The sequence below is a fragment of the Echeneis naucrates genome, chromosome 14 (genome assembly GCF_900963305.1).
Source record: "Echeneis naucrates chromosome 14, fEcheNa1.1, whole genome shotgun sequence".
Classification (NCBI taxonomy): Eukaryota; Metazoa; Chordata; class Actinopteri; order Carangiformes; family Echeneidae; genus Echeneis; species Echeneis naucrates.
In genome coordinates, this window is record NC_042524.1 from 4,388,871 (window position 1) to 4,408,295 (window position 19,425).

Sequence of the window (19,425 nt, forward strand, 5' to 3'; positions counted from 1 at the left end):
TCTGTATGCCCAGTGTCTGCGCTTATCAAATGCTGGGCAGACCAACTCCTCTCCTCTCTGCTCTCGTCCTGACTAGAGAAGATAACCAATGATGAATGATTACATTTAGAAAATCCTAAACCTGGGGCCCAAAACTATAGCCATTCATCACAGTTTATGGAGCCTTGAGGGCCTGCCAGGGTTGTCCTCCACCCTGTCTCTGTTAATAGTCGGCTGTGGCAGGTGGCAGAGCCAGATAAATAATAATGCTATAAACCCTTGAACACTGTTAAGGTTTTACTGTACCTCCAAGAAGTGCTCTGCCTGTTGTTCTCTGTCTAGTTTCCTTGCAGTGGTTGTGATCAGCCCTAAAAGTGACAAAAGATAAAGTTTGGATTACACACAGATTTACACAAGGTCAATAAAGATCTGCTGTTAAAGTTGGTAAGAATGAGAAAGGAGGAGTCATTGCAACCATTTGTAGATTTAAATCCACATATGTGACTCTAAAAACTACTGCCTGCAGCTCTGGAGGAGGGGGAGGTGCATTTGGCACGTGTTCATATGGCATTGCATAGCTGAGGGTCATTCAGTTGGCCAGCATGCCACCAGGACAGCGGATCTATTGACAATAGCTTTGATCGAACAGAGTTACTCGCATGACAGTTGGACAATCACTATGCTGCATCACAGATCACAGCTCCATTTTTGTTGTGCAAAACCAAAAAGGTGCCACCCCCACAAAAACCCACACAAACACACACACACACTAAGAACAAAAATTGGCTGAGTTTACGTTAATCAATAACTGCTGGATTTACTCAGTAACAGCTCTGTGATTTAAACAAATCAAAAGCTCCCCAGACATTATCCCGACTATCACACAAACAACAAAATGTGGCGATCGATCCCTGAGGAGAATCGGCCCCATTATATGGCAGTTTTATAACATTACAACCACTTTTTTTCCAGAAGAAATTACTTCTGTTGACAATGGACCTTGAAAACTATTTCAGATCTAATGAAATCATCACAACACGGCAAAATAGGTACATCTGTCTCAGCCTGGATCTATTTCATCACAATGCACACATACAAGACAGAAAACGATGCACTGACGCACGCTGTTCTCTAAAATTGCTTTATGTTTTTATGTATTCATTGTTTGTTGTAGGATTATTGTGGCCAGGTACAAAATCACAACCACATGCATGCATGCAAATAAAGACATCAAAAGAATAAAAGAGATACATGCAGAAAAAAAATCATAGCCGCACATATACTTACTCTAATGTCATTTCAGTTTGGTTGTTTACGAGCAATGATTACACTGAATGTGTGTGAATGATAATGATGGGTTTGTTTCGGTGTAATGAAGCATTGCAGTTAAGTAGGATTATTTTGGGTGCTTAAAATATCAGTGCAGTCAACTCTCGGTGGATAAGACTAAAGCCATGGAACGCAGACACTGAAAACACACACACACACACTCGTGCTCCTCCTGCACTTGCACATCTCGCAGTGTCACCTTGAGCTTGCTACGCAGGCTAACTTCAATTAAGCAAATTAGGAGTGAATCTAGAGCGGCGGTCACAAGCTGGAAGAGAGAAGGGTGGGAGGGGGCGGGAGGGGTAGTTTGACAGGACCCCTTGCGAGTAACAGCCCTGATAAAAATCAATGATCTGCAGCTCAAAGCGCATCTGGAGCTGAACAATCCTCCATTTTAATTGGACATCAGGAAAAAAAAAACAAACAAACAAACAACAATTTAGAAAGCCTCAACTCGCAGCTTCATGTGCATACAAACATGTGTAATGGTCCAGTAGCCTGTTTCAAATCTTAATCCCCATTTCCCCTCCAAAAAGATGCCAGCCTCAATTCACAGCCTACTTCTTATCCATCTGGTTCCTATACTTGTCCTACCTGGGGTCAGATTAATAGCACAAACTGAGGATATCAAAATCACACTCAGACTTTTTCTCATTATTGATCGTGTCGCACAGCTTCCATGACTCCATGTCTGCAGTTAGCAAACACGCACGCTTCCACAAGAAGCGCGCAATCTAACGCCCTGTGCCAACACTTATCTTCCCCTCTTCTCAACGCCCTGAAGAAGGTGGGCCTCACTCGCACACCGACCGAGATGAACAAACAGTGCTGTAAGCTGTCACCGCACACTGACACACTTTTGGTTCATTCAAATGCTTCAATGCATTTCGGGAATTGTTGCAGTAACCTAAAACACATCCAATTGACACTTCCGGTGTAAAATTGTGAAATGTATGACCATGAGCCATCCCAAATGTAGTTTTTGAAAAACGACTTTAAACTTTAAGGGCTTTCTCTCTTTTTTCAAAGCATGTTGTACTACGGCTGGAAGCTTTTTCATTCAATCAGCTGAGTTTTGTTTATGCATGTATCCAATGGAATCACTGTGGCGGTGAAACTTTTTGATTGGGTAAACAGTGAGAAGTGATTCACATTGAATGCAACTCTCATTCATGCATGTCTCATTACCAAAATAATAAACCAGAATTGTCGGTCCAATTATTGAGAAAATTATGATGCTGGTGTATCATACATCTTTTGATTGGGAGTTTCTAAAACTGCAGAATAGTATTATCCACAGCGGACACAATTTCCATATGCTATTTATTCGACTGGGTGAAGTTGATCTGATGTGTGGCCTCTGAGGGAAAGCATGAAACATTAAAAGCCCATTTTCTCAGTGAAAGTTCATTTATTGCAGTGTCAACAAGACAGCTATCAATACTAGTTCCTTTGTTTGGCATTAATGAGTAACATATAACAAAATGCTTAGTCTGTGCCGTTGACACAGACTCACAGATGCTCAGAAGGCTCAGATGGCTAAAAACACTCCCGTGTGGCACACAATCCAGACAGACCCACACAAACAGACACTCTCAAAAATGTGCACAAAGGCAAATTATTTTTGTGCAGCTGTTACGTTTCTGCGCAGTAGCTCAGACAGAGATGCATTCACACTCTTGTGCATTAGGAACCATCATATTCACAGACTCATTACAACAGAGCTGCCCTCTCTAACACTCTGCTGTCACAAATTAATTAAAGCGTTAAATTGCCACACGCACTTTCTCTGGCACAGACACACAAAAATGTGATTTAATCAGCAGGAAAAAAAAAAACAAAAACAAAAAAAACAAAACACACATAAACTCAATATGATTTTACCGTTCATACATCTGACGGACACACTAAAGCAGACAGAGATATAAACTGAATGTCCTGCATCATATTTGACTCACGAAGGATTTGAAAGGAGGAATTAAAAGCTGTGTGTCCAGCATAGTTTGCATATTAATGAGTACGTGAGGACCAGTATGTCCCTATTGGAATTAGCCTTCTCATCGTGGTTCAGCCCACTCTGCCTCCCAACTCCATGTCCTAATTATCTATCTGTGATGATGTAATGCACAAAGGGAAGAAGAAGATGAATGGAAACATCCATGTTGATTCACAAACAGAGCAAACATGCGACAGTGCTCCATTCGGGAATTCCTTCCCCCATAAGCTTGATAGCTGGCATACTGCACGGTGTAGACAAGCCATCGGGTTTTGATCATGATATTGACATTTCTTTGAATCAGAGCGCAGGTCCCTGTAACAGCTCAAAAGTGCATACTTCCCTTTTGTTGTTTACTGGAAAACTCATAACTTTATCTAGGGCAGACACAGCTAAGACTCCACAATGTTTTTTTTTTTTTTTCCACTGAATTTGAATAAAACATTACAACTGTTCAATAATTCTTCAATGGAAGCTTCAAGAAAAGCTTGTACTCAAAATGCACGGGGCTCTCCCCAGACTTCAAAACAGACAGCCAAAAATGAAACATGTCTGAATTTATTTGTTTTAACCATAATGTTTGTATTCATTGTGATAAATCCCCTGATCTTCAGTTAATTAGTTCATGTCACTTAATGAGAATCAACTGAAAGCAAACATTTTATGATACGCCAAGACCATGAAAAGTAAAGCGCCGAGACGGGTGACAACTATTATGTCTGTTAGACAGTCTAAAAGGTTTCGGAAAAAGTTTTAAAATTATGTTCAGGCATTATGCGGCAGGAGATGATATTCAGTTCACATGGAGAGGTTACAAATCATTTGTGAGGCTGTAAAAAAATTGCACGAGGAATTGAAATGTGCAGTTCATGTTAAATGAAACGCGGATGTTAAATCATTTTGAGACTCTATAAACAAAATATATGTGCACAGATTATCTTGCTCCGATGTGTCACACATTTAAGAAGGGACTTGCAGGAATACACCTGCATATGTGACAAGTGAGAGAGTGAGAGTTTTTTGAGTCCATAAGACGGCGCACAAAGTTTGATGAATTGTTTTGGTCTGATCTGAAAGGAAATTAAAAATGGAATCTGGAGGCGTGAATTTAGTAGAAATCTGTAGCTGTCCTTTATAATACAACAGACTTGGCTCCCGGGCCAAACTGTCACCAGATGAGTTGGATTTTGTGCAATTAAGGTTGAAGGTTTTTAATCGAAGAAGAATGCACAAACTGAAAAAAAAAAAAGAAAAACATCAGTGGTTGTGCTGCAGCAGTTTGAATCATAATTGTCTATGGTTTGTCATTGGAGGAGTGCAATGAGAAAACAGTGCACTCCTTGAAAATATTGCCAAATTCTGATCCTTTGTTTGTAGTTCACTACATATAGACAAAGAGAGAGTTAGCAGCTGACTGAAACTGAAACTAGAAAGCAGGTTTTATCTTCATTTGCTGCATGCACGCAAATAATTCCGATCATCTCAGTGTGTGTGTTTAGTATTTTTCTGCACGCTAACAAAAGACAGCGTATAGTCAAAGGATGCCAGCATATAATTTCCATAATCACAGAATCTGTAAGGCCAAATTATTATCCTATATGGAGTGGAGCGGGTATATGGCAGTTGGCAGTATTCTCCAAAGGAAAAAACTAAATCCAAATCCCATCTGATGTTCCACAACCCATTTTTTGGCCAGCTTGCGCTTTGGTTTTTCCCTTAGACTTTTTTTTTTTTTTTTTTTTTTTTCAATTTAATAAGAAATGCAAATTTTTTTTTTGCCAAATTACACGGGGAGACAAACCCTGCAGCCCTTCTATCTGAAATACAGGTAATGGGAAAGGAAATTGCTCTGACTAATGTAAACATCCTTTATAATGATTCACCCACACAGGGCTTAATAAAAAAACTAAAAAACGCTAATTTGCCACAAAGAGCTTATATCCCCAAAGAAGCCTGGAAGTCATATTTATTTAAAAGTGTAAAGAAAATGTTCCGCACAGCTCATCGGTGTCCTAGATGTCTGACTGTGTGGGCACAAAAGTCTCTCCAGTTTTTTGTGTGGGAATGAAAGCCTTTTATTGGGCGAGTGAAGTAGGAGGTACATGATGAAAGAAAATCTGAGTCATTTCCGAGACGTGTCATGACTTTTTTAAAAGGATACATCACAAACTATCCTTTTTATCTACCATTTATTACTTTCAGAGAGGCAATATTTTCATTTCAAATTGTGAATTTTACCTGTTTTTGGGTTGATAGAGAAGAAATTCTGTGGGTTGCCGGCAGTGATACGATAACTCAGGCGACTGGGTGTGGCAGTGAGATCGGGGTCCTGCGCCTGGATGTGGATGACTGACACATCCTTTGGGGAGTTCTCCATCACGACTGGGTGGTAAATAGGATCCGATGTGAGGGGAGCGTTGTCATTTATATCTTCCACCTGAGAGAGGACGAGGGGGGAAAAAAAAAAACAGGGGAATGGAGAGAAGGGTTGGGAGGTGTTGCTCATATGTATTCCTATTGTATTCCATACTGTACCTGAGCTGGATCACAATTGGCAGCAGGTGATTAAAAGCAAAACAAAAACAAAACGAAACATAATCCTCTGCAACTCAGCATATATGGCAGATTTAAATATATTTGTTAATCAACATCTGATGAGATGCAACTTAGACTGGGCTGATCTGTTATCAATCATGAAATGGAAATTTATTTAGCAGAAAATGCCAGCGATGTCACACTTTAAACGCACTGGAAATTAATTTCTCCCTTTTACAGCATGGATCTACAATATTTATGGCAAAACAGAGCACTGATTGAGTGTTGGCTGGGAGGCACTGAGAGCCAAGATGGTTCGGCCGGTGAATGAGGAGCACCTGTGCCTGATTAATCTCCCTATTTCCGTCTGTGATGAAGAGGCAGGGAGTAAAGCACCCGATCACACCACTGCACCTGAATACCCCGAAGCCAGAAAATGGCTGCTTGTTTATGTTTGTTTGTTTTTTCTGCATTGTAGCAGCAATGTGTGTATATGAGTGTTTAGACAGCTGATTACTTGGTGCCAAAAATCCAAAGCTGCGGCACAGAATTCCTGCCATTGTCTCTTTTGCTTGCAGACCGAGTTCCATTAGCACATTAAAGAGAAACACGCTGACTGTTTAACTTCACAGTCGCTCTAACACACAACACTGATGCACAGTCATAACTCTCCTGGATTTGCACATGGAGAGGCAGAGACGCTAATCTGTTGACGGCACCTCTTAATGCATTGTCATAATTTGTGTAAAGATGTGACAAGTTGTTTGAAGATGTCTGAAAACCGAACGGCATTAGTCGTGCTCGGTGTACAACCAAATGCAGTATTTAGAATGAATACACAGTAAAAGCCTGAAAGCTTAACTAAAATGTTACTGGACATGGTGGATATAATTAATGCACCATTAAGTGAGTAATTCTCCTTCCGAACGATTTCTCTGGTATCAAACAATTGCCCCCCTTGGACTGGAATCTGTGCTTTAAAAATGTATGCTCCTTTGCAGCGTGTGATTTCTGGGAAGCTGCAATACAAACTGTGGCTTGGTTCTGCAAAGGCCAATTAGTGCAATTAGTGCTCCGTGGTAGAGACTCACTATTTTCTTGGTACACTACGGGCTCTTTGAAGATCAAATTTGCAGAAATTCACAATTTAACTGCCTCCAATTTGCAGTTTTTCTAAATTCACTAAAGGGGTAATAGACCTTTTTTTTGTTTTAACTTGTTTGTTTTAACTCATCATTATGCGATAAATGTTGCTTATACAGTGTAAGGACTGTACAAACATTCAGAATAATTGGTTCCCTCTCAGGCTTGCTTCCACAAGGCAATTGTTTCTGCCAGCGATGATAAAATTTTCTCAGAAAAACAAAGGTGCAAGCTTGCTCCATCAAGTGGAATCTCGGTCAAATTGTGACAGAAATTCAGCCTGGAAGTATCTGCTCAGACTCCGGGGATTGTTTTTTCTGCTCACCAGTACCATAAATGCAGCTGTCCACTGGAGTTTGTCCCTGCAGTTCCTGAATAAAGCCCCAGAATTTGAAAGGCATCAAAAGCAGCAGAATTTCATCTGCTGAGATCATATTTTATAGTTCGACATTTGATTTCTCTACTTGTTTCTCGCTTTGGGCAGTAGCCTTGTTGCTAACTTCAGCACTAGCAGCCAGAAGCAAACGATTCATTGTCATTGATTCTTGGTCTGTTTAATAATCGAAGCAAACAGCGTTTCCCGACATTGACCTTTCTGAAATAAGCAGCAGCGAAACCTATATTCTTCACAACAGCAGCACCAACATTAATACCACTTGGAAACACTGTGGGGTGAAAGTTGTCTATTGCCACTTTAAACACAATGTTGTATTTTAGTGAGCGATTAAGGTTCCATTGATGAATTTTTTTATGAGAAGCAACATCAGTGTGAAGCACACAGCCCCGTCTCACACTGCAAACTATTACTTGGCATTTCGAGCCATGCCTCATCTCTGCGAAATCACAAAAGGCATTGTCTCCGTACGAGGCCCCTAATGCATGCACATTATAATGTGAATATTGGCAGCAGAATATGCGTACCTGGATGAAGACTTCAATAGAGGCTGACAGGGGCGTAACCCCTCTGTCTGTGGCGTAGACAGTAAGCCAGTAGGAGTCTTTGGCCTCACAGTCCAAGATACCAGCAGTGTAAATTACACCTGTTGAAGCAGAAAGAAAAGATTAATGGGATTTTTACTTGGGCTTGAAAATACATATCTATTAGGTGTGTGTGTGTGTGTGTGTGTGCGTGTTTGTGTCAGTGAGTGTGTAGGGGCAGTTGGGGTGTCATCACTAGAATACAACAAAAACTATCTCCTGGGGAAAGTCTTTGAATACCAAGTTTCCAGAGGCAAAGACATAAATTTGGAGTAAACTTTATGGCCTGGCTTCAGTGACATTCACAGGCATTAGGGGCGCCGTTATATTCACCTTCAATGTTTCAGCTTCTCTACAGCTAATCACAGCTGACCAAACTGCTCCCGCTGCTATTTGCTTAGTGCTAAACGTACCCTGAGCTGCCCTACAACAATGAAGACACACGCACGCATGCACACACACACGGACATCCAGACCCTCACGCACATTGACTGGCGTGTGCTTACTGGCCTTAAGGAAGATGAGTGGCTGACAGCTCTGTTGACCTCTGGAGGGACAAAAAGAACGCTCACGACGGATGACACATCAGTACACACATCTTTTTTTTCTTTTTTAAAAACAGTCAGGCAGGACTGTTCACGTAAACACTGGAGAAATGACACACACTCAGGCATGAGTTCCCATTCTAAATTTGAGGGTCAGGTCTAAACAGCGCACTGAAGCACAATGAAGTATGACTTTCACACCGAATATTTTACATTTTCTTAACTTGGGATGAATAAATATGCCAGCACAAATACATTTTAATATGTTCTTTTAATATAAATGATAGTCGTATCATTTCTATTAACATAAAATAAGGCTGCTAAGAATCAATAGACTGAGGTGATGCGGTTGATGCGTTTAAGCTCAGAGCACACAAACTTCCATCAGATCTAAGAGGTAGATACTCCCAGAAACATATGAAGCTTCAACCGAGTTCAAGCTACTCTGTGTGAGCGAAGATGTGTTTGCCAATGCTTGTAGAGTGCAAGCATCAGCACTTGAGCAGAAAAACAATTAACCCAAAGCAAATGCTAGACCACGCTCAACACGACACGCCAGCAAATGAATATTTACGTGGGCACTTTTGTGTTAAAAACCTGGGGCTAAGCAGTTAATCAAAACTTTATCAAAATTGTAACATGCCCAAGATGTGGGGCCCAAATTCTTGGAAGGTAAAATGTTTCATAACAGCCCATAAATGAGGCGCCTTAGTGGCCTATGAATCTTATTCTCCAGATGCACAGTGCACAGCAGAAATGACATCATCAATGTTGTTTATTCGTAGGGACACTAATTGCAAATATGATCAATCCCACTATAATTGAGGGTCATATCACGATTGCAATATGATTTTTTTGAATATCATCCGCTACTCACAGCTAAAAATTAGCTGATATTGATGGCATAATGATCTTTCATGTGCCTTTTTGGCTCTGCACTGTGTTGCCATTAGAATGTGTTGTAAAGGTAGAAGTGAGCTTGATTGAGTGGCCTGCGGTTATTACCAAATATTACCAAATGCACTGGCTTACCACAAATTCATTTCTAAAACATTGCTGACAAGGCCGAAAAACGATTGTGTTCGAAATAAGCAAAGTTGTAACCACTCTTGGTGGGTTTTTTTTTGGGGGGGGGGGGGGTTTAATACTGCTCCACTTGACAAGTGAAACCATAGGTATACATAAACAACCAACACATTTTTATCAAACAATGTGTTTCCTCAACCATGTAGTGCAGAAACAAGACCATATACTGGATTCCTTTATTTGACCAAAACAAAGGAAGACCTGTGTCTGTGATTCCTGGGAGCCAGATAAGGCAAAGATAGTTCAAGCCTAGACTGAAAACCGCAAGGGTAAACATTATGCAGCCCCACACGCTTGATTTCGTGCCTAACCTTGGCCGCTCTATCAAAAACATTTTTGCAGGATATCATTAAAAGATTTATGAAATAAACAACATTTTTTTTGTGAAAATCCTCTGAACGGAGGAAGAGGTTCAATGTCATTTTCGGAATAGATTAAAGAACTGACTGTTATATCAATTTCTTTGTGCTGTTGAACTTGATTTCTAGTCACACAGTAGATGTCAGCTGTTCCATAACTTGACACCTAAAAAAAAAAAAAACAACAAAAAACACATATGCCCTTGCGATAAATCATACAACCATCAGTGTCTTCAGGTGTGACTGTGTGGCCTTTAAGTACATGTGAGCCCTGTCCTGGCTTCTTCAGCTGGACAGCGAAGGTGTTTCCTTATCACCGAAAAAGCGTGTATACGTGTCGGATTATGAGTAGGCAGCAGCCTGGGCCACGCACAATGCATAGTAAGACTGTTTGCCAAAACCCATCCTTGCTCTGTTGTCCTTGGCCATGTCCTTTTCAAACCACATCTCATCTCTGTCAGATAGCCCGACACAGAAAGACGACAAAAACAGAGCTAGCTGTTCAAAAGCTCTTTGAACTCTAAGACAGGCAGGCAGTATTCAGTGAATTCAATATAAATCTGACTTGACAGCATCCATTCTCACTATAAATAACACACTTCAAAGAGTGAACACAATATTGAAGGGTCGTGACATAATTTCTAATCTCGATGTTCACAGAACACTCAGGTTTATGCATCTGTCACGTCTATTCAACTTCTGTGCCAAACAAATAGGTTTTAGGTTCCCACGCTTTAATTAGTACCACTGTATCAAACAATCAATCTCTAGTTTGATCACAAAATATAGCATTCATATTTCTGCATCTTGAAGCGACTGAATAGATGTACAAAAGAAAGGGGGACATCAAGAAACATATCGCTGCCTTTTTTCTTTTTTTTTTTAAACAAATGCTGAATACATGACGGCCAAAAACTGTGTTTGCCTTTAACTTAGGGAGTGCTTCATCCAGACTGTGACAAAGCCTGGAGCTCACACACCCACTAATAGAGAAGCAAGGGCGTCTGACAGCAGCCCAATGAGAAACTGCAGGGCTTGCTTTCCCTCCTAAACAATGACAAGAATACCAATTCCTGTTGAAAGTGTGGGAGAACTATGGATTTAAGCCAGAGGAAGATCCCACTTCTTTCCTGATGGATAGGGCTTTCGCTTTCCATCCACACAGGTTTGAGCCGTCTTACGCATGCACAAGATGTGGGGAAAGGTGGCCTTCATAAATGGGAGATATGACAGAGAAAGTGGGGTGTCATTAGCTGCACAAGAGACAATTTGCAACCTAAAAGGGAGGCAAAGTCATAAATTAAGACAGGGCTTGACAAAATTGATTTCTCGCTTCTTCCTCGTTCTCGCTGTCCCTTTTACTCCACTGCTCTGTCTATCTTACTTCCCTCTCTCCTCCATACTTTTGGCAGTTAGAGCCACAGATTGACAAGGAGTAAGAGCGCAGGCACTCAACAAGGCAGCTAAATGCATGGTGTGAGGACAGAGCGCTGCTCCTGTGTCTCAGTGTCTGACAACACCAGATCCTATACCTCAAGACAGAATGAAACGCTTTGATGAGAGTGAAACCTTGGCAGGTGCTTACACTTTCCCTTTATCTGATACCAAAGTGGCACTTGTCAGAAACTTTTCATTAACTTTTTATATTAGGTTGAAAATATATAACAAAAGAGAAACTTACAACAAACTCCCCAAAAGCAAAAAAGAAAAAGGAAGAAAGAAAAAAAGAAAAAAATCTAAAAATGTCTGTGAAGAAGAGAGCAGTATTTTCTTCTGACACATTTTATCTTCTCCAGACTCCCCTGCATCCTCTTCCTTCCTCTCCTCGCTTCACTTCCACTCCCCTCTCCCTTCACTTTCTGCTCCAACAAGCACTCAGATTTCCCTTGGAAAATCTGCGCTCAATAAACTTTCTCACTGGATGCGATGCTCGTTACTGAGGTTATAATGCTAAACTGAATAAAAGCGGCAATCACTATTACAGAATTCTGGAGGGATCTCTTTATGTACTGTACACCATTTTGTCTGTCAGTCAGTATATATACAATACATAGGTCATTGTGTATGTCTCAATGCATTGTCTATATGAAGAGACAGTGATACAGACTGTGGGAAAGAGACATGCTCTATGTCCATCCATCTGTTCCTCTCTAGCTCTCTCTCTCCACTACAGTCAATACTAATTAGCCTAGTTAAAGGTCAATACAGGCCTCCAGTGTGAGTAATGTACAGTAGGGATAGTGTGACGAGAGGTGAAAGAGAGGCCAGAAGAGGAACACTGACATTTCTTACTTGAAATTAAGGTCTTAAATAAAATAAAGTGGTTAAAATGAATAACTGCTACACTGTTGTAATGAAGTTTATCTAGCCGTATGTGAGTAGACAACTGTGACAAACTCTACACTGGAGCGGCAAAAATGGTGGCGGGCACCAAAAACCTGGAAAATTCTTATTCTGCTCATACAGTGCACTCTGGTGCGCTCTCCACTGTCATGCGAGGAAGAGAGAATAAATGAGCGAGAAACTGATTTTTCAAGCTCAAAGTTGGAATGTTTCAGCAGCACAGGGAGCAACGAGAAGGAAGATATTAGGTTTCACAGCTTCGGCAGCGCAGAGACAGAGACAGAGACTGCAACAAACTTTGATGGGAACGCTCGAGAGTCTTCAGCCACAACAGTCACACCTGCTTCAGTTCCCTGGGAAATTCCAAGCATGCACACTTTTCTACATTGTTATTTGTAGATCTGTTATTGGTAGGGTCCAAGATTCCAACCAATATCTCTGAGCTTACAAAAGTCCTGTTTCTCTGACAGATATATGGAAAAGGCAAAGACCTATATATATTGTTACTTCGTGCTCATGTCAGCTCATGCACTGATATAAATGTAAATATTAAAAAAAAGAGCTAACCTGAAAGAATATGAGCTAATATGAAATGCCCCATTTTGAGTCATTTTCTCGCTGGCTGAGTGAGTCACTGCTTTGTCTTTGGAGCAACATGTTTTCAGTTGTGCTTAGACACTACAGGACAGTTAGGGGCAACTACTTGCTTTTTTTGGATCAGGCGCCCTTAAATAAGTCAGAGTGATTTCAGTACACTTGGAGAGGATGAGGCTGGAGAGCCTTGATCAATGTTATCCACGCAGCACTTGAATCAGTCTGACCGGCCCGAGGCCCAGCCAACATTGCTGCCATGCTGCCCTCATTACAGTAATGATCTCCCAGTACACAGCTCCCACGTGAGGCCCCATCAACACACTGACTCTGACTGTACCTCACACTCACTCCTCCCGTCTCTCTCTCTAAAGCACACAGACAATATCTCCAAAACCATGCAACTGGTGATGCTTTCTCTCTTTCCATTGCTTGCAGTACAACTCCACACTGTGACAATACAATAAAAACTTGATAAAAACAACTGCATGCAAACGAAAATCATGGCTAATATGAATAAATAAAAAGATTTCCCATAACATGCAATAATTTGCAATAGATTTAGATCTTGATATTCCAAGCATGGCACTTGACATTATTGGATTCTCACTTTACATAAATAGGCTTCAAAATTGATCTAGTGTCACACCTGTGTCTTCGTCAATGGTGAAAGTGCCGAGTCCGCTGCCTCCTCTGACAGAGTACCTCAATACACCGTCTCGTCCCTTGTCGTCATCCTTAGCGCTGACTGTTAGGACGCTTGTGCCTGCACGAGAGTTCTCCTTCACTGTGCCCCTCATAGCAAAGTCGGGGAAGTAGGGTGCATATAAATTTTCATTGACATCCACCACCTGAAGAAAGTGAAAGGTTCACTTTAATTTTGATTAAAAAGCTAATTAAAGATTTGTGGAGAATTAAACAGCATGAATGTAAGAACTGAAAAACCACTAAAACAATATTCCCATATTGCCTTTAATTGCATTACAGTAAGCTATTTATAGCCTAATTCTTAACAACATGTTTTCTTCAAATGCAATCGCTATGGTAATTTTTTTTTTTTTTTACTTATACCAAGTATTAGGATAGTCCTTCTGACCTGAACTGAATTTAATTGTTGGGCATACTTCAGCTTCTCTGAAGACAGTCATTATATTTCATTGCTGTGGGTCGGTCAGAGGAGTTTTAGTGCAACTTGATCTAAATGCTGTCATGCAGGCTTTCTGCCCTGAGAATGAAAATGTAGGGAGCATCAATAACACAACTGTTTATGTAAATGCATCACTGACAAAGCTACTAGTTAAAATTTATTCTAATAAAAAAATTGTATGTGCGTGTTGTGTGTTCCTGGGCATATATAGCTCAAAGATGCAACAACACCTCCTACAGGTCTTTGTTCTTCAGCAATGAATCTGTTTTTGCTCCCAAAATAATGGATATGAATTAAGACCTCATAAAACCACTGAATCTTTTAAATCTTTTTTGGCAAACTTATTCCCACACTCACAAAGGCATGCACACGCTATAATGTTTTCACAGTCAGCAGCAGTACAGCATCCTCTTCTTCCTCTGCTCTGGCACTATGTGAATGCAGGCAGGTTGATAAGCACAGAGGAGCCACGAGGGAAAAGGAAGCGGAGGAGGAAGTCCAATATTAGGATATTTTCTTTTAAATAATCTCAAAGCCAAGAGCTTTACCTTCAGTTAAATTCTGGTTGTTTTTCTAGTTTGATATTTAATCTTAAGGTAATGTCACCGGCACAACTAATCCAGTATTATCTGCTTACTGAAAGTCTCTGCATTATTTTCTCTACAGTTTAAATATTTACGTGAGACCTGTATGTGTGTGTGTGTGTGCGAGTGAGACAGAGCGATACCCACCTCCACCTCCACAAATGTCTGACTTCTGAGGCTCGGTACGCCCCTGTCCTCAGCAAGTACTGTCAAGTTGAAAAATTGTTGCTTCTCAAAGTCCAGTTCCTTTCTAATCCTCAACACTCCGCTCACAGGGTTGATCTGTACAAATGATTACATTACCATACATTATAGAACATCAAATGAAAGAGGGTCACACACAACCGTAAATACAAGAAATTATATCACTTACCTCAAAAGTGCCATTGAAGTCATTAATTAGAGAGTATCGGACCTGTCCCCCAGGGCCAATGTCTGGATCCTGAGCCTGTACCCAAGTAATCACAGCCCCTTGTGGGAGGTCCTCTAGCACACGAGCACTATAGCTGCTGGGGATGAAAGCTGGGGCGCAATCATTAACATCCTCCAGTATTATACTCAGAGTAGTCACTGATGACCTCCGAGTGCCTCTCTCAGCCTTGTCTCTCACTTCAACCTTCAACGTGAACATTGGGAACGTTTCCCTGTCCAAAGTGCTGGCAACAAACACGCTTCCAGTTTCACCATCAATACCAAACTGAGGGACACTGGTCAGCATCACGTAGGAGAGCTGCCCATTTTGGCCCATGTCTCTGTCAAATGCCACAATGGTAATAACTTCCATTCCAATGGCCGAGCTTTCTGAAACTAGAGCCGAGAAGCTGTCCTGATAGAACTCGGGGTCATTGTCATTTGCATCCTCAATAATCATCGTGAGTAGTCTCCAATTGGACATCTGAGGAATGCCCTGATCATAAATGGTGATATTGAGGAAGTAGCGATCCTCCCGCTCACGGTCAAGAGGCTGCAATACAGTTATCAACCCAGTGTCCATGTTGATATTGAAGCAGTTTTCTTTGTTACCATCAGATATGGAAAAGAGAACACGTCCATTGAAACCTGTATCACCGTCTCGTGCTCGCACCTGAAATACGCTGGTGCCGGTGTTGAGGTCCTCTCTCACTAGAATACTAGTAGGCAAGGCCTCAAACTGTGGAGCCTGAGTGTTCATAGAGAAAAGGTCTGTATATCTCTCATCTAGTCGTGGTCGAGCCATGGCTGATGCCTTTGAGAGCATTTTTTCTGCCAGCATCTGGGCTACCCTGGTCTCTTTGCAGTTGAACCCCCTGGATGGCACCCTTCCCCTCACCACAGACACATTCACAAACGTAGGATCAGAGAACAGTTCTCCATCTGTTGCAACCAATTTAAGGTTGAATATACCATTTTTTAGATTATCTGCAGCTAATGATCTTTTAAGAGACAAAGCCCCAGAGTCTGGATTCAAGTAAAAATAGTCTAACTCATTACCAGACACTATCTTATACCTCACCATTCCTAGCTCGTCCATATCTACAGCTGACAAGGTGACAATTGTCTGCCTGAGAGGAAAATCGCGGCTTATCATGCCCCTGCACGAGACCCTCTCAAAAAGAGGCTGGTTGTCATTGATATTTATCAGACGAATGGTGACGTTAACCTCAGTCTCCCTTCTGTAGGGTGAACCCCAGTCAGATGCCCGGACCGCAAAAGTATAGATATCATCTGAGGACTCAAAGTCCAGGTCTGCTGTGAGCCTCACCTCACCTGAATCTTGGTCGATGGCAAATGGAAGAGACTGCTCACCGCTGATTGTGTGGGTTACATAGCCATTTTCTCCTTCATCAAAATCCACAGCTGACACAACAAGAACAACAGTGCCGAGAGGTAAGCTTTCATTGATTGCAGTCTCATAGAACGGCCTGTTGAACACCGGAGAGTTGTCGTTTGCATCTTCTATGGTGATTTGGACCCTTGCTCGCTGCTGACTGATCATGTCAACCACCTCCAACACCATGAAATCCTGTGATATCCTCATCAGCCGCCTTGTGGTGGTAATAACTCCAGTTGATGGGTTTATTTCAAAGTACATTGGATCTGAGAGGCTGCTTAAGCTGTAATTGACACTCAGAGAAGCAGGGGAGACTTTTACCACCTCTACAATTGTGCCTGGGGGAGTTATTTCGCTCAGCTTAAGTACATAAACATCTTTCTCAAAATTTGCCAAGACTGGCACTGGCTTCGTGACCAACAACTGAACAACCTGGGTATTTGAAAACTTAGGAGGTATTCCCCTGTCTTTAGCCTGGACTGTTAAATTGCAACCAAACGGGAATATATCCCAGTCTACAAAATCTGATGCTTTAACCCAATACTCATTGCCAACAGGTGATCGATCAACCACAAACTGTTCCAACGCGTCACCCTCAATGATAGACACCCACTCAATGTCCCCAGATACCCCTTCGTCTTTGTCCTCCACAGTCACAATAGCATAGACCGGGCTCTTGTCCTTCCACGATGGAATGACAGCAACCGCACTGAGGACAGGAGCAAATTCATTAATCCGCTCCACAGTCAGGACCAGTCTGGCAGTGCTGCTGATACCACTGTTCCCGTAAAGCTTCATCCCTCTGTCGACAACCTGCACCTCCAGCTCAAAGCGCTCTCGTTTGTCCACCCTGGGCTGACCTGTGAGGGTGATGACCCCACTGGTCGGATGAACAGCGAAGAGTTCCACTTTGTTGCTGAAAAAGTAGTAGAACGCCCCATTAGAGCCCACGTCAGCGTCTGTGGCTGTTACACGGCCGACGCTGGTGCCGAGAGGAGCACTCTCAGGGACGATGAATGAATAAGAGGTCGGAGAAAATAGAGGTCGGAGATCATTGGTATCCAAGACCTTGATATAAACAGTGGCTAAGGCCTCCAGGCCTCCCTGGGCAGATGCCTTAACTGTCAGTGTGTAATTGTCCTGTACTTCCCGGTTCAGTATCGCGCCACTGCCTCCATTTGTGCGTATGCGGAGGAAACAAAAATCTCCCATTACAAACTCCTCAGCCTGGAAGAGTCCCTCATTGTCTCCAGACACGATGGAATATTTTATGTCTAAAGACCGAGGTGGCGCAAGAATTATGCCCATCTTGACCTCACTTCTCGTATAGGTTCTTGCTGCAGAGTTCTCAAAGATGGAGGCATTATAGGCAGGCTGGGTGAAGAGCAACAGGCCCTGTCCTGACCTAGGTTCTAGAAGGAACTGGGCACTGGCGGAGGGGAACAGGAGGAGGAGGTGGAAGCAGAGGAAGCAAATGAAATGAAAAAGAAGAGATAGGCTGGGTAGAGGAAGCATTTTTCCCCACCAATTAGCCTTCATCACTATTCCATCACCCAGTCACCCTGTAGTTGGGAAGAAAAAAAAAATCTGGATTCAGTTGATGTGTTTCTTGAGACAGCTACTCTGAACACTCAGAAATTTGACAGAGTACTGTGAAGCAAAAGTTACAGACATTTCACCGTGGGGATATGATAGTGAGTCAATGTTGAACTCAAACTGTTTGCATTCAGACACTGAACATTGTTCCCAAAAGGTTCTGAGGCAAAGTCTGACATGTCTTTACACAAACCACATCAAAAAGCACAGTGCACAATTTCACAGCCTCAGTGAAACATATCATGCCACTGTATAAAATATCAGCGATCAGGAGCAATCACTGTTACTATTAGAAATGCTGCCTAAAAGAGACGAGGATTTATTATTTAGCGGGTGGGGACTTTTCAGGGATGTGGTATTTTCACCGCTCAATACAATAGGAAGACAGAGGATGCCGTGATCTGACAAATACCGTGCTGTCAAGAATAATACACTTTTTATAAATCAGCTGAACAAACACCCAAGCCGAGAAAGTTACCATCGAGTAAACTGTAATGCACAAAGTTTTCACAGACGTGTATGCCAGTGCCAGTGTGATTGCAAATGCTTTTAAATATTATGTAGATTGGTGTGGGCTAGATTGAATGTTGCGTGCGTCGCCTTAAAGCTGCTTCTTTCCTCATGAAGTACAACTTAAAAGACGGGTGGTATCTCAATATAGGAATAAAAATGAAATATGCGGGGCTCATTTACATTGCATAGACGAACTGTGCTACGGATTAATATGAGCAATAAATAAGCTGTCAGAGAGATACTGTCCCGGGAGATGTTGGGCTACATTTATTCTCTCCCATGTTGACGCAGGAGCAGTTGATGCTGATTCTCTGTGCAAAATCAACGAGTTTAATTCAGATTTATTTATTTCTATTTCTGAAGTCTGCAGCTGAATGAACTGTGTCGAATGGACACTTCTCACACACACATATCACCGCGGGTCCTACCTTTAGAAGAAACAGCAGTGATCAGTGAAAGTAAATCCTTCCCCATCCTCTCTGCGACAGTCTTTTATTTCAAGAAGAGATTGAAAAATACAAAGAAAAAAAATAAAGGGGGCAAAAGTCGGCGGTGATGCTCAGAGGCAGTTATCCGGGCGGCTGCAGTCGTCCTCCTAAAACTAAAAACCTATTGCCCCAGTTTTTCGTGCACCTGACCACTATCACCCCTCCGGGTGCAGTGGGAGTATTGTTCTGCTCCCCCTCTGCAGCAGTTTACATAAAACACTTAGGTGTCAGTTTGCTGGACGGATTTAAACGAGAGGAAAACGTCGCCAAGTTTGGAAGAGGGCAGCTCCAGTTTGTCGCTTGTGCCGGACCGGCGGTGCGCTCGGGATGGAGGCAGCGGCTGCGGCGGGCTGGGTTCGGGTTCGTCTCCGAAGTTTGCCGAGCGCAGCCGACGACATCCGGA

The 19,425-nt window shown here is 42.1% G+C and overlaps 1 protein-coding gene across 1 annotated transcript in view; it reads right to left on the minus strand.

Moving 5' to 3' along the window:
* Positions 1-19,420, minus strand: part of fat3b (FAT atypical cadherin 3b) — a 60,472-nt gene extending 41,052 nt beyond the window's left edge. Inside the window, exons 1-7 of the mRNA XM_029519717.1 lie at positions 19,329-19,420; positions 14,989-17,854; positions 14,763-14,897; positions 13,534-13,735; positions 7,904-8,022; positions 5,543-5,741; positions 286-347 (exon numbers count right to left, since the gene is read on the minus strand). Coding sequence (XP_029375577.1) covers positions 286-347; positions 5,543-5,741; positions 7,904-8,022; positions 13,534-13,735; positions 14,763-14,897; positions 14,989-17,854; positions 19,329-19,420 — 3,675 coding nt within the window. The remainder of the gene's footprint in view (positions 1-285; positions 348-5,542; positions 5,742-7,903; positions 8,023-13,533; positions 13,736-14,762; positions 14,898-14,988; positions 17,855-19,328) is intronic.
* Positions 19,421-19,425: the final 5 nt, after the last annotated feature.